This window comes from Microtus oregoni, unplaced genomic scaffold, assembly GCF_018167655.1.
Source record: "Microtus oregoni isolate MIOR12 unplaced genomic scaffold, Mior012 000073F_000, whole genome shotgun sequence".
Lineage (NCBI taxonomy): Eukaryota > Metazoa > Chordata > Mammalia > Rodentia > Cricetidae > Microtus > Microtus oregoni.
In genome coordinates, this window is record NW_024543980.1 from 2,133,463 (window position 1) to 2,148,427 (window position 14,965).

Below are 14,965 nucleotides of genomic sequence, written 5' to 3' on the forward strand. Positions count from 1 at the left end.
AGTAGGAAGTTGGGCAGGCACAAATATATACATATATATATATATATCTGTATATATATATACAGATATATATATATATATGTATATATTTGAGCTTTGACAGATATATATATATATATCTGTCAAAGCTCACTAAATACAATTTAAATTTGTACATTTAACCAAACATAAATTTTGTATCAAATGAAAATGATGTAATGATAAGCATACAGAAATATTTAATGAAAAGTAACCAATATCTGACTTTCTTTGAATTACACCAAAATTTAAATGAATTAAGATAAATGGACATAGTGATAACCTGCCTCCTAAATTCTTACCTTTATACTCCTATGGGAACCTCTCATCCATTATCCGAGAAGCATCTTTTTGCAGTTAAATGGGGATTAATGCAAAGACGCAGGGTTGTTCAACATACAGAAAATAAAAGGTTATGGATTACTGGGGTCTAAATTGGACATCTATATTACATCTCCTTCCCTTAAGTCTTACAGATCATTGCAGGCAAGGGGACAGAAATGTAAGACTCAGAAGGAGTAGACATCTATAGCAAAATAGTATTTATAAGACACGACAGCATACATGAACTCCTCATGGCTGGGGCTACATGCACAAGATCAAACTGCCAAACTCCCAATATGGACCAGAGAAGAGTTCCTGAAGTCTTACTCCTTTATGAAGAGCTATTGGCAACTAACTGATGGTTGCTTGGGTGAGAGAGAGTGAGTTTTCTTCAGGAATGTACACCCTGAAAGGCTACCCACAGCACAGTAGATAGTCCTACACTATGAATATACAGGCAATGTTAATTGGACTCAGTGGGTATGAGAGGGGCAGAGCAGACACAGGGTATAAAGAGGGAGAGAAAGCACAGTTTGGAGAAAAAAGTGGGGAACGGATGATAAGTTAGGAACTAGAAATAAGGGGGGTGGGTTTAATCAGAATACATTATATACATGTATAAATATGAAATCCCCTATTTTTTTTATTTCATTTTTCAATACGAATACACAGACACCCTCCGGCCTTTACCTCTGGAGTGCTGGGGTTAAAGGCATATGTCACCACTGTCCTACTAAATACCCCATTCTTTTAAAATAAAATAATAGAAGCAAAAATTAAAAATGAATTAAGATATATGGTTAAAACCAGATGTCATGACACTTCTCTTTAATCTCAGTAATCGGAAGGCAGAGGCAGGACAGTCTCTGAGTTTGAGGCCAGCCTGTTCACAGAGCAAGTTCCAGGACAGCAAGGGCTACACAGAGAAACCCTGACTATAAAACAAACAAACAACAAACAAAAACAAGCAAACAAACAAATGAACCAAAAGAAAAGAAAAAGATATATGGGAAAATGTTAGGTAAAACAAAAAATGGAGGTTAATCTGATAAGAATTTGAAAATGGAGGGGGAAAAAGTAACCTATCTCAAAATTTAATTTTAAATCTCTAGAATTGTGCAATCATGCTCAATATAAAATAACCTGTCTTGTCAACATTTGTGTATTTTTTTGTTGAATTAACTTAAAAGACATAAAAGAAAGGTACAAAAATAAGTTCCCTTTTGTGACCTAGAACTCATTCTGTTTGAGTTTTGATCCATATTAAAAATATAATTTCAGGAAAGCACAAAGCAATGATGATTCTGATATGGAGACTGGCTGTTAAGAGTAAAGAACTGATAATTAAAAGGTAAAAAGCCCCTCTGTCCTGTAATATAAGAACTGTAATATAAGTAGCACATTAAGAGTATCTGATTCTACTCAATAATCAGAGGAGGATATTGGCCAGAAAAATTTGTATCTTGCTCTGTGATTCTGAAAAACCCAAACTTTCGCTCATAGTATTCTGTCAGCATCTACCATTAGTAATCTCTGGAAACTGTAAATAAGAAATCATCTCCTGTTATTCTAATTCCCTAACATTATGCAGCTGTTTTCTACTCAACCATCCCTGGCATACTAATAATTTCTTCAGGTGTACGTATCCGGCCTACTTCAGTCTTTTTAATGACTAAGAAATACTGCACCTAATTAGTCTACAATTAGAGTTCTGATTTTCCATTTGTTATTATAGTTTGCTGCTATTAAGTTCTGGTATATCTTCATGAACACAAGCACCTCTATATACTCAATACTGTATCAATCCATTTGTTAAAAGTTCCCAAATGAAAAAAATTCTAAAGTCTAAGTAGTAGGTAAAAAGGGCTGAAATAAGAGACCAATACTGTCAGTTACTCTCGAGAATTGTGAGCTAATTTATACCTCAAATGTTAGAATATTTGCTCCCCAGCTATCTGGAATTATCAAAATAAATTATTTTAAATGGTGGGAATAATCTGGATATAGAGGTATACACCTGAGGTCCAGCCACTTGAAATGTTGAGGCAAGAGGATAACTGGAGTCAGAGTCAAAGCCAGTCTAGGCTACATGGAAGACCTTGTCTTAAAAAAATTAAAATTAAAATGATGCTAACATTGATGGGATATCTCATTATTGCTTCATTATGCATCAGTATTGACATCTTTACATGGGTTTAAAGACTATTTGTATTTCTTCTGTGAATTGCCTCTTCTTGTGTTTGACCTGTTTTGGTATTAGTTTTAAAGAGATTTTTTTAAAATGAGCCTCTGATGTCAATCTCTTGGTTCTTATACAAATTATAAATATGTTTTCTCAGTCTTTCCCCAGTCTTTTAAAATTGCTTATGGTATGTTCTAATATACATATATATATATACATATATATATACATATATATATATATATATACTACAGTTAATATTTTTTATTTTGGTTTTTAAAAGTTGTCCCCTACTACAAAATAAAAGTAATGATGTTTTCTATTGAGTTGTCACCAAAATCACTACTATTAAGCCCTTTCCTACTTACGTGAAATATGCTTCCTCTCCTAAAATGTGAGTCTTTTATAGTCTTGGTACTCTACTTCACTGGCTATTCCTCTACTATAAAGCTATGTTTTAAAATACCTGTAAATTATGCAAATCCCCAGGATTTATACTCTAATATTCTTATCAATATTTTTGGCTGTTCTCAGCATAATATTTTTGGCTGTTCTCAGCATGTCCTAATCAATGAGCCAATTTCTTCTCCTTAATCCTGAGAAATGAAATCAACCTTAACAACAGCAACAACAAAGATCTATTTTGTAATTCTGATTAGAACTGTTTAAAACTTACAGTTTACTCTGAACAGGATAAAATTTTTATATTATTTTAGAGATGGCATACAGTGTAAAAACATATATTTTTAGTCTTTTTGTCCAATGCATTTTTAAGGATTTCATAATCTATTTTGCATCTTCCTGCAACCATTCCCTAGCTTATTATTTCTGGTATAAAGTTACACTTTTGTGTAAATATTTCTATTTAGAAACTTGCCTGGATATTCTTAAGCATTACATTTTTATATTGATTACTGAGAGATTCTCAAGTATTTAATAATATTTGCTTTATAATTTAAAAATTAGTCTTTGCTCTATGTCGTGGTACACACTGCTAATCCTAGCACTTGGAGGCAGAAGCACAGGATTCTTTAAGTTAAAGGGCACCCTGGCTTCAAACCAGGGATACATAGTAAGACCTTGGCTCAAAAGAGTAATAGCCTTAAAGTGTGCAAATGGGTGAACATAATCAAAATATATTGTGGTCACGCATGATATCATGAACTAAAAAACAACCAAGTCTAAGGAGAACTGGTGGTACCTGATTACTGTATAATGCCTATTTCCCAATGGGTCTCAGATAAGTAGATTCTGGTGTCTATTTTTATGTTCTTCTAATTTTAAAGTATTAAAAATAGCCAGCAAATAAAAACACAAAAATAAAACCAACCAAAATAATTGCTAGCTTTAATATTGGTGCATATATCTCATTTGATACTATCATTTTAGATAATTAAAGCTTAGGTTCTCAAACACCAAAAAAGTAGTGAAACATAGTGGAAGGCTTTGTGTCCTATTTAGTCAGTATATCCAAATAGAGTTCTCAAGCAACGGAAACAAGGTGTTCCATTGTTTTGTGTAGTCTAGTTTACCCCCTAATACATTTGTGATGCCTGTTTAGCTCATGTTGGCTTGGATTTTTCAGTCCTTGTAGTGTGTGTGGCAATGAGTAAGACATCATCTCTGTAGTTTTTAATTTATCCAGCTGCTAAAGTATAACTGAAAATAAAAATTACAGTTATATAATATGCACTGTGAAATGATTTAAATTAAGCTAATTAATCATCCACTACTTCACAGTTAACTGTGTACATGTGTGCATACATGCATATGTGTGTGTGAGTTTGCATGTGGTGAGACTATTTAAAATCTCAGCAGTTTTCAAGGACATAATAGATTATGATTCATTATAGTCACCATGCTATACAACAGATCTCGAGAATTTACTCATTCAACTAAAACTTTGGACAATGGGTAGCCTTTTAAGTAACCTTTCTACATTTAGGGAAATTCCCACAACATATTCCCTGTCATAGGCAATGTTCAAGTCAGAGCTCAGTTTTCCAGCCTTCCGAGCAATTGGAAGTGTGCAGGTGACCCATATTCTACCAATCAAGAAGCTTACAAAATATTTGGCTCACTCAGGATAGTGTTTTCTATTTCCGTCCATTTGTATGCAAAATTCAAGAAGTCCTTGTTTTTTACTGCGGAGTAGTACTCTAATATGTATATATTCCATACTTTCTTCATCCATTCTGCCACTGAAGGGCATCGAGGTTGTTTCCAGGTTCTGGCTATTACAAACAATGCTGCTATGAACATAGATGAGCATATACTTTTGTTGTATGATAGGGCATCTCTTGGGTATATTCCCAAGAGTGGTATTGCTGGGTCCAGGGGTAGGTTGATCCCGAATTTCCTGAGAAACCACCACACTGCTTTCCAGAGTGGTTGCACAAGTTTGCATTCCCACCAGCAATGGATGAGTGTACCCATTTCGCCACAACCTCTCCAGCAAAGGCTATCACTGGTGTTTTTTATTTTGGCCATTCTAACAGGTGTAAGATGGTATCTTAAAGTTGTCTTGGTTTGCATTTCCCTGATCGCTAAGGAAGTTGAGCATGACCTTAAGTGTCTTATGGCCATTTGAACTTCTTCTGTTGAGAATTCTCGGTTCAGCTCAGTGCCCCATTTTATAATTGGGTTGATTAGCCTTTTATGGTCTAGTTTCTTGCCAGACCCAAAAAGAGGAGCATGGGATGTTCTCACTCATATTTGGTTTCTAGCCATAAATAAAGGACATTGAGCCTATAATTCGTGATCCTAGAGAAGCTAAATAAGAAGGTGAACCCAAAGAAAAACATATAGGCATCCTCCTGAATATTAACCTTCATCAAGTGATGAAAGGAGACAGAGACAGAGACCCACATTGGAGCACCGGACAGAAATCTCAAGGTCCAAATCAGGAGCAGATGGAGAGAGAGCACGAGCAAGGAACTCAGGACAGCGAGGGGTGCACCCACACACTGAGACAATGGGGATGTTCTATTGGGAACTCACCAAGGCCAGCTGGCCCAGGTCTGAAAAAGCATGGGATAAAACCGGACTCTCTGAACATAGCGGACAATGAGGACTACTGAGAACTCAAGAACAATGGCAATGGGTTTTTGATCCTACTGCACGTACTGGCTTTGTGGGAGCCTAGGCAGTTTGTATGCTTACCTTACTAGACCTGGATGGAGGTGGATGGTCCTTGGACTTCCCACAGGGCAGGGAACCCTGATTGCTCTTTGGGCTGACGAGAAGGGGGACTTGACCGGGGGAGGGGGAGGGAAATGTGAGGCGGTGGCGGGGAGGAGGCAGAAATCTTAAAGAAAGAAAGAAAGAAAGAAAGAAAGAAAGAAAGAAAGAAAGAAAGAAAGAAAGAAAGAAAGAAAGAAAGAAAGAAGAAAGAAGAAAGGAAGGAAGGAAGGAAGGAAGGAAGGAAGGAAGGAAGGAAGGAAGAAAGAAAGAAAGAAAGAAAGAAAGAAAGAAAGAAAGAAAGAAAGAAAGAAAGAAAGAAAGAAAGAAAGAAAGAAAGAAAGAAAAAAAGAAAGAAAGAAAGAATTTGGCTCATATGAAAAGCCAGCTCAGTGCAAGCACCACTTTGTGTTAGAGGGGTCTGATTCTTAGGATTAACAAAGAAGTCAAGGTAGTAAAAAGTAGCATGGTAAAATCTACTTCTTGGCAGGAACGCAAAGTGTAGCAATGTCTTATGGGTGGTATCAGTAGTAATAGGTCATTTTCCCATCAGATAAGTCCTACAGCTTGGTATAGGGCTCTGTAACTAAAATTTAGCTCCACGCTTGTTTCTCCAGCCTTTCTGAAGATATTATGAACCACCCAGGATCTTTTTTGTTTGTTTGTTTTGTCTTGGTTTGGTTTTGCTTTTGTTTTTCAAGACAGGGTTTCTCTGTAGCTTTGGAGCCTGTCCTGGAACTAGCTCTTGTAGACCAGGCTGGCCTCAAACTCACAAAGACACAGGATCTTTTAAATAAATTTTCCTTTTATTTAACTGGCCAGAGAGGAGTTTGCTTTATAAAAGTAAGCCCTCCCCAATGCAAACAGCGCCATCAGGCAATGACAGAATTCAATCAAATCTTCAACTTTCCAATTCTCAGGCCAGCATTCTTTCTACCCCATCACACTTACATTTTATGCTTTCAGGAAGGTTTGAAATATTATTTTCAAAAAATGCATCCCCATAATCTATTCAGCACTGGAGCATGGGAGGGTGGAGGAGGCAGAAAGATCATAAAGTCAAAGCTACCCTGAGCTCCACAGAAAGACCATATCTCAAATGGAGAAAAATGCATGCTATGCATGCATAAGGATCTGAGTTCAAATTCCCATGCCTATGAAAATAGCCAGACATAGTTGCTCCCATGCCTGTAACTCCAGTTCTGGAGGATAGAAACCAGAGGATTCTTGAGACTTGCAGTCTTCCAGCCTAGCTCCAGGTTTAGTAAAAGACTACAAATAAATAGTAAACAAACAAATAAATAAATAAGAAGTGTTAGAGGAGACCATCCAATGTCCTCTTCTGGCCTTTGCACACACAGTGGCATATACACAGGCACATGTACTCAAGTACCACACACACAGCATTTAAACACAACACACATACACGTACCCTAAAGCATGAAATAACCTAAAACTAATGCAATCAAACTAATCTAAATAAAAATAGAGCAAAAGCTAATAAAGCGACACATAACTGTATTAGAAAACCAGGTTTAAATCACTGCCATATTTAAAACACATTTACAATCTATTTCCTTAAAGTAAAAGACACTAAGAGAGTAGACTGTAATAATATTACCACCTTACATCCACAAATGATTATGTTCAGTATTTTCTACCTTTTGAACTAAAAAAATTTTAAGATTTCCATTTCAACCTCACTTAAGAATGTTTTGAATGAGTTGGGTGGTGGTGGCACACACCTTTAAACCTAGCACTTGGGAGGCAGAGATAGGCAGATCTCTCTCAGTTTGGTGCCAGCTTGGTCTACATCGCGAGTTCCAGAACAGCCAGAACTATTTCACAGAGAAACCCTGCCAAAAAAAAAAAAACAAAAAAAAAACAAAACAAAACAAAAAAAAAAGAATGTTTTGAATGAGGCCACCATGAGTAAAAGGACAGTTTACTGAAATACTGAAAACATTATACAATTTATAGATTACTGCCTTTACCAGAACAACAGGTCGCAATTATGAGAATGAAATAAGAATGAAGGTTTTCACTGTGTTAAATATTCACCATGAAATAGTTGGTGGGCTACAATAAGAACTTTACAAACAGTAACAAATCTATTAATAATCACAAGAGTTCTATGCAGTGGGTATTGCTATACATATTTTATAGATGAAAAAATATTTAGTAATGTACCCAAGGCCACCAGGCTTGTAAATGAAAGAGATTAACTTTGGATATGGGTCTGCCAAGTCCAAAGTCAGCAGTCTAGTCTATTTATAGCACACTACCTCCTCCCTCAGGATATGAGTGAGAGCATTATTCAGTTTTATAAGTGAGAACATTTACTCAAGGCTCTAAATCTTAAAAGCATTTGATTATACAATGTTCACAAAAGAACCACTGGCCTTTCAGTCAATAATGGGAGTCTAAGGAAGAGCTGTGGAATAATTTTCTGCATTTATTGAGGCCTCATATACCCGGTTCTAAAGGGATCTTGGGAAGACACAGGAGGAACTGGCATGGACTCTGCACTTGGACAGCTGTCATCTAAGTAGTGAGAAAATAGTAGCATGCAGAGTATCAAAAGTCTATACAGCTACAAAGTATCAGGAGTCATCTCTGATGGCTAGTTAGCACAGTGCTCAGAGAGGTAGCCAGGAGAGATGAGCTGCACGTTCCCTGGTAGAGAGCTCTTACTGCTGCTGCCACCTGTGCTTGGGAGTGTTGAGGCCACTCTGGAAAGGTTCTTCCTGCCTGTGTTCCCAAATACATGAAATTCTATGCCTATTAAGCCTAGACCTGACCCTGCATCCTGCTGATATCTGCCCTCCCTCTGAGAATGGCCCTCTGCACTATCTTGGATAACAATCAGTAGCTGTTACAGGTGAATCTCTCAGAGAATAAAGGGCCACAGAGAAACAGGTCCAGTGTAGAGGCATAATTGATGATTTCTATAGGGCAAAAGAGAAATGTTCACCACTTAAAGAAAAACTGAGAATCATGGGGCTCGAGAGATGGTTCAGCAGTTAAGAGTGCTGAGAGCTCTTGCAAAGGACCCAGGTTCAATTCCCAGAATCTACATGGCAGCTAACAAACACTTGTAACTACGGTTCCAGGTGACTGAATACCTTTTCTGACTTCCTTGGCCACCAAACATACATATAGTGCATATACTTACATGCAGGCAAAATACTCATACATGTAAAATAAACTAAACCTATTTTTTTAAATAGAACTATTACCTATGACTTCCTGACCTGTCCTTTTGCCAATACAACAGGTATGGGCCCTAAGGTCTCAGGTACATAGTAGAGTAGGTAGGCCTCTATTTCAGAGTACTGGAGTCATATAAATGATGCCTAGAAGTTTCTATTATCTTTTATTGTTTCCATGCATGAACCAGAAAAGGAAACATTTAACAAGTTCATTGTAAACCTACAATGTAAGAGTTCCAGGATGTCAGAGTATATAAAGAACCTTAGAACCAAAGTATGGATGTAAGAGGAGATGCAAGGAGGTTGCTTTTCTGGTGAGGGATAGGCCTAAGTTTCCCTGCCATCATTTAGCCAGAGACATATGGCCCTTCCATGATGTCAATTATTTATCTATCTTCAGGAAGCTTTAGACTTAACATTGATAGAGAAATGGAATCATTCATTAAATTATTCAGTAAACATCTATTGTACTTGGCAGGCCCATGGAAGAAGCAAATGAAATAAGGAACAGCAGGGATCTCCCAGTACAAAGGAAATTGAAAACAGTTCAGTACATCTATTAGCCCACATTAAGTACTCAATAAATGGTGGCTTCTAAAAAATTTTATACTAACAAGCTGAAAATAAAGTGGTAGGCAAGGAACAGACTGTAACCAAACTCACATGATACACTGAGTGGCTAAGATTTGTCCCAGAGATAACAGGGAGTTAAGCAAGCTTTAAAGAGAGGAATGGCCTAATCACATCTGAAGAGGGTCACTTGGGAAAACTTTGCAGAATGGAACTCTTAAATGGAAGATGACTTTCTCAGTTCTCCAAACATCAGGACAATGATGGGATTTTAGATAGAAAGTAAGGAACCATTCTAGAGGGTAAGAAATGCAATTCCAAAGATGAGGGGGAAACACAGGGATTAGATGGAGAAAAGACACCAGGAAGATCCCTCGCCTGGCCCTACAACACATAATGTGGCCTTTACTAGAATATAGTCCTCAGGTGCAATGTAATGGAGAAAAATAAAGTCACAGGGTTGCAGAGATGCCTGAGTGGTCAAGAGTACTTATTGCTCTTATAGAAGACCTGGGTTCAGTTCCCAGCACCAACAAGTCAGCTTACAACTGCCTGTAAGTACAGTTATAGGAGACCCTATGCCCTTTCCTGGCTTCCACGGGCTCCTGTATGCTACATAGTATAGTATACATATCTCTCTCTCCATCTCTCTCTCTCTCTCTCTCTCTCTCTCTCTCTCTCTCTCTCTCTCTCTCTCTCTCTCTCACACACACACACACACACACACACACACACACAGAAAGAAATAAGCAAATAAATAAATTTATCTTTAAAAAAAAGGTTCTCTGCAGATGCCTAAGGAACATCCAATAGGAGAAGGTTCAAAGACACTCCTATTTCAAGGTCTGTACAGTTCAAGAGACCAATAAGTTTGAGGAATTAATTAATACCTAGATGTCAACTGGAACATCTCTATGTCAAAAGCAAAGAAGTCATGACTAGAGAAAAGGTGGCCACTTAACATTTATAAATTCCTTACTATTTGCTCAACACTATGACAAATGCCATGGCTAAAGTAGAAGGCAAGAAACCAAAGGTTCCTACTCTCTATGAGGTTAGCTAAAAGAGAAATAATCCAGAATGTATACAAATACATACACACATAAAAATACTAGCTAGTAAAAGCATGGAGTAAAACATTAAAATGTTTGATATGAAATGACTGGCTATGGAGTTCCTTTGTCATTACCCAGACTAGGATATGGAAAGCAAAAGAGCATACTGATGAAGATGGGTAGGGACCTACACTTGCAAACCAAGTACTGATGGAAGATGTCTATGCCCAGGAACTCAGTGTGGAACCTAAAGATGTAACTTGGACCAGATCATGTTGACTCCAAGTCTATGCTCTAATTTGGAAACTGTTTTGGTTTAGATGCAATATTCTCCATGTTGGAAGTTTGATTCCTTTCCAAGTGCAATAATGTGAGAGGTAGTAAGAATCTTTAAAAGATGATGCCTAATAGGAGGTGGTTAGGTCATTGAAGGCACTGCCTGAGGAAGAGAAGATATGGTTTTCATGGATTTCTCATGAGCTCTTTTAAGGAGCTAACTAAATTTCCTTTCTTCATATATTACTCAGCATCAGGTATTATATTGTTGCAATGGAAAACTGACTAATATAAGGATCATGCAGCCACCTCCAAACTAGACCATCCAGAAATAATCCTAGTGGCTCATGTCATTCAGTGACTGTGTCTAAATGGAGCTTAGCACTGGAAGCCCAGGGATACTGTAGTGTACAAGATTATCAAGGTTCTTACATTTTCTATTAGAATAAAAAAACACCCAAGTACACACACACATCATCACTCCTCCAAGTAAACAATTCTCTAAGTAAAATAATTACAAACTGTGTTATATGCTGTGAAGAAATATAAGCAAAGGGCTAAGAATAACCGTGGGTATTTACTTAGGGTTGTCGGACAGAAACAAATACTCTGGTAATAAAAAGTCCTAGAATTTTCCCTGGAAAGGAAAGTGGTAAGGTCCTTCCAGGCAGAGAGAACTCTGTGTCTATACTTGGAAGCAGGGAAGAACTTGATATGTTTGAAAAATTAAAAGGTAACCAGTGGGGCCAACAGAAAAAGAAGTGATAGCATGGAATATAAAAATAATAGGTATTGCCAGCCTGCTTTATAGACAATATTTTTAATGAACGGATTTGTTTTGGTTTTTTGAGATAGAATTTCTTTGTGTTGCTGTGGCTGTCCTGGAACTCACTCTGTAGACCAGGCTGGCCTTGAACTCATAGAGATCCACCTCCTTCTGCCTCACAAGTGCTAGGATTAAGGGCGTGTGCAACCACTACCTGGCTAATGAGTGGATTTGGTAGTGTTTTTTTTTTTTTTTACCATATTTCACCCTTTCTGCATTGTGTATTTATGAAGCTGGCACGATGGCCACTAACCACACTATGCACTCTAGCTAAAACTCCAGGTCGGTTATGAGGAAATCTGACTTATACTTCAGGCCTAGAACCAATCACTAACCCTTCTTGGACAAACAAAAAGGAAACCCTCTTGTGGGGCCCATAGAAGTGGGTCTGCTCCATGTTGACTGAAGGTCAGAGAGCTTAAGCCTACTCCTGCTCTTTCAAAGTCATTGACAGAAGTCTGACTTAAGGAGTGGCTACAAACAACATCCCTTGACCTAGTGTGTGGTTACTTGGTGTTTGGGTATTAAGATTGCCCATGGAAGTGGATCTGTTCCACCTTGGTCATCAAACATAAGAGGATACAAACCTATTCTTGCTCCTACAAGGATAAGACAGGAGATTTGACCCAGGGAGTGGCTGCCGACAGGAAACTTGGCCTAAGGTGTAGTCACTGCATGTCCTGTCTAAAACATCAGAATGCTTAACTCAGGAAATAGTGGCTTGATGTCGCAAGTATTGAAGCAGGTGACTGTTCTGTTTGTACTTTGTGTCATGTTAAAACACTCTTTTTCCTTCTTCCTCAATTTTTGGATTGGGATGTATAAGCATATGGAAAATAAACACAGGCATATTCAGTCTTCACTGGATAGCCCTCCCAGTTCTAACTAATAAAATAAAATAAACAGTCCAATTGCTCAAGTTCTGTTGGCTGCAGTCAAAGCAAGCCACTGAAAAGTTTTTCAGGCCTGTGATAACCTGAGGCTGGAGTTCATGCTATGGAATGTCTAGGATGTAGAGGCTGGTGGTTTTTTGTTGTTGGTGGTTGTTTTTTGTAAGCCCACAGTACCTGGTAGCTGTTATTCTAATTATGTAGTTGGTGTTCCTTTATTATATCTACAATTAGGATGAGGCCTCTATTTGCAGACCAATTTCTCTTCCTTGGAAATCCTTCCTGGCCAAAGTACTTCCCAAAAGGCCCTGTGAACTTGCTAAAATATTTCCAATAGTCTTTTGAGAGTACTAGGAGGACCAATGTTTTTGTAAAAGGACACAAAATAGTAAAAACAAAAGCACTCCCTCGTTTCTGAAGGAAATTTCTTGTTTTCTCCTCCAGTCTTTCCCATTAGTTCATGGTCTGAGTAATTGTCTTCGTTGTTTGCTTTGTCTCCATTTTTATTCCTTGTATGTATATGATAATACAGAATAATAAAGAACTGTAAATTCTTATTGATCCCAGAAATTTGGCAATTCTAAACAATAAAAATATGCCTTCTGCAAGCTCCTCTCAAAAGAACACTTGGAAGATACAAAAGAACTTTGTTATAACAACAAATAAACTCCTAGAAAACATAAGGCCTCATTATAGGCTCCAGACTACCAGGTAGTGATGCCAACAAGCAACTGTAAACACAAATTTGGAAAGTCCACATTGCCATTCTTACCTGAGTTCCTATCTTCATTTCCCAGGCTACATCTTGACTGTATTAAGCCCAATATATAGCTTTTAACTACTTATTCTTTTCAAAAGCTAGAATTCTCGAGCTAAAGAGAAAGTCCTCTTTGTCCTCCATCCATGATTTAATTTATATTCTCCTAAACACTCCATTCACTTTGTTTTCTAGCAAAGAGTCCTCACAATTGTACTAGACCCTGAACTTGAATTTCCCTGTGTTTCTGTTCTTTGGGAATTTGCCTAGGTCAGCTACTGGGAATTTTCAGAATTCAACTTTACCTTTGAGAAAATATTGTTCATGATTTCATATGATACTTCTCACTACTCTTATATATAGCATGACAGGAAAATTGAGGGGAATTGAGACAAAGTCTCTGATGCCTGTCTTTTGTCTTTTGGAATTCAGATGCAATTGAAGATAGACATTCAAATAAAATGTGGCCTTTTCTCTGATCATCAGCAACTGGCTTTTGTCTCCATTCCTCCCTCTAAATGTCTTGTATATAATTACATAAAACTTACTAAGACATCACAGTCAAACCTTAAATACAAAGTAATACAAAGACAAATAAATACCAATCTTTAATAAAAACCCATGTAGCCAACTGATTGGGAAACACTAGGAATGAAAGGGTTCTTTCCATTCTTTGGGAAAAAAAGATCCATGCTAGTAAGAATACAGCTTACCTGAATGTATTAAAAGGCAACACCTTTGTGTGGTTATGGTCAGCAGCCGAAAATATCTGCTTGATCTCTCTTGACTTAGATTTTTCTTCTTTCAGCTTTTGTATGGCAAGTTCAAAGTTGCTGTATGGAAACTTGAAGGAGTAAAAACAAGACATACGCATGATACCAGGAGGTCATTATATCATCATCATCACCATCACCGCAACCATAACCATCATTCTCAATATTATTTCTTTGAGGATTTCATACACTGTGGTTTGATCACATTTTACCTCTTCCCTGACTCTTCTCAAGTCCTCCTGTCTTCCCTACTTACCCAACTGTGTTCTTTTTCTTGTTTCTAACTAATCAAAACCATTTTGTGCTATCTATTTTTTTATCTGTGACCTTACACTCAAGTGTGGCTGACTTACCAGAGACTATACTTTTTATTTTAAATTTTTTATTAATTTTACATATCAACCACAGTTTCCCCTCCCTCCCCTCTTCCCGTTCTCCTGACTGGCTCTCCTTCTCTTAGCAGCTAACAGTTATCAATAGTTCCAGAGCTGGTGGTAGAATTTCATGCACAACTCCATTTTCCATGCTGGAATTTGGTCTGCCTTGGGCTTGCACAGGTCTTATGAATGCTATGACTGATGTGGGAGTGTCATATATCAATCTGTTGATTTCATTGGTTAAGCAATAAAGAAACTGCTTGGTCCTCATAGGTTAAAACATAGGTGGGAGGAGTAAACAGAACAGAAGGCTGGGAGGAAGAAGCTGAGTCAGGAGTCGCCATGATTCTTCCACTCCAGACAGATGTAGGCTAGAATCTCCCTGGTAAGCACACCTCGTGGTGCTACATAGATTAATAGAAATGGGTTAAGAGGCTGAAACTAAGGGGCCAAGCGGTGTTTAAAAGAATACAGTTTCTGTGTAATTATTTCGGGGCATAAGCTAAAGCTAACCGTGCAGGCGGC

The 14,965-nt window shown here is 37.6% G+C and overlaps 1 protein-coding gene across 1 annotated transcript in view; it reads right to left on the reverse strand.

The window, feature by feature from the left end:
• LOC121441046 (EF-hand domain-containing family member C2) overlaps positions 1-14,965 on the reverse strand; it is a 155,987-nt gene that overhangs the window by 49,989 nt on the left and 91,033 nt on the right. The window contains exon 11 of the mRNA XM_041642184.1: positions 14,004-14,134. Coding sequence (XP_041498118.1) covers positions 14,004-14,134 — 131 coding nt within the window. The remainder of the gene's footprint in view (positions 1-14,003; positions 14,135-14,965) is intronic.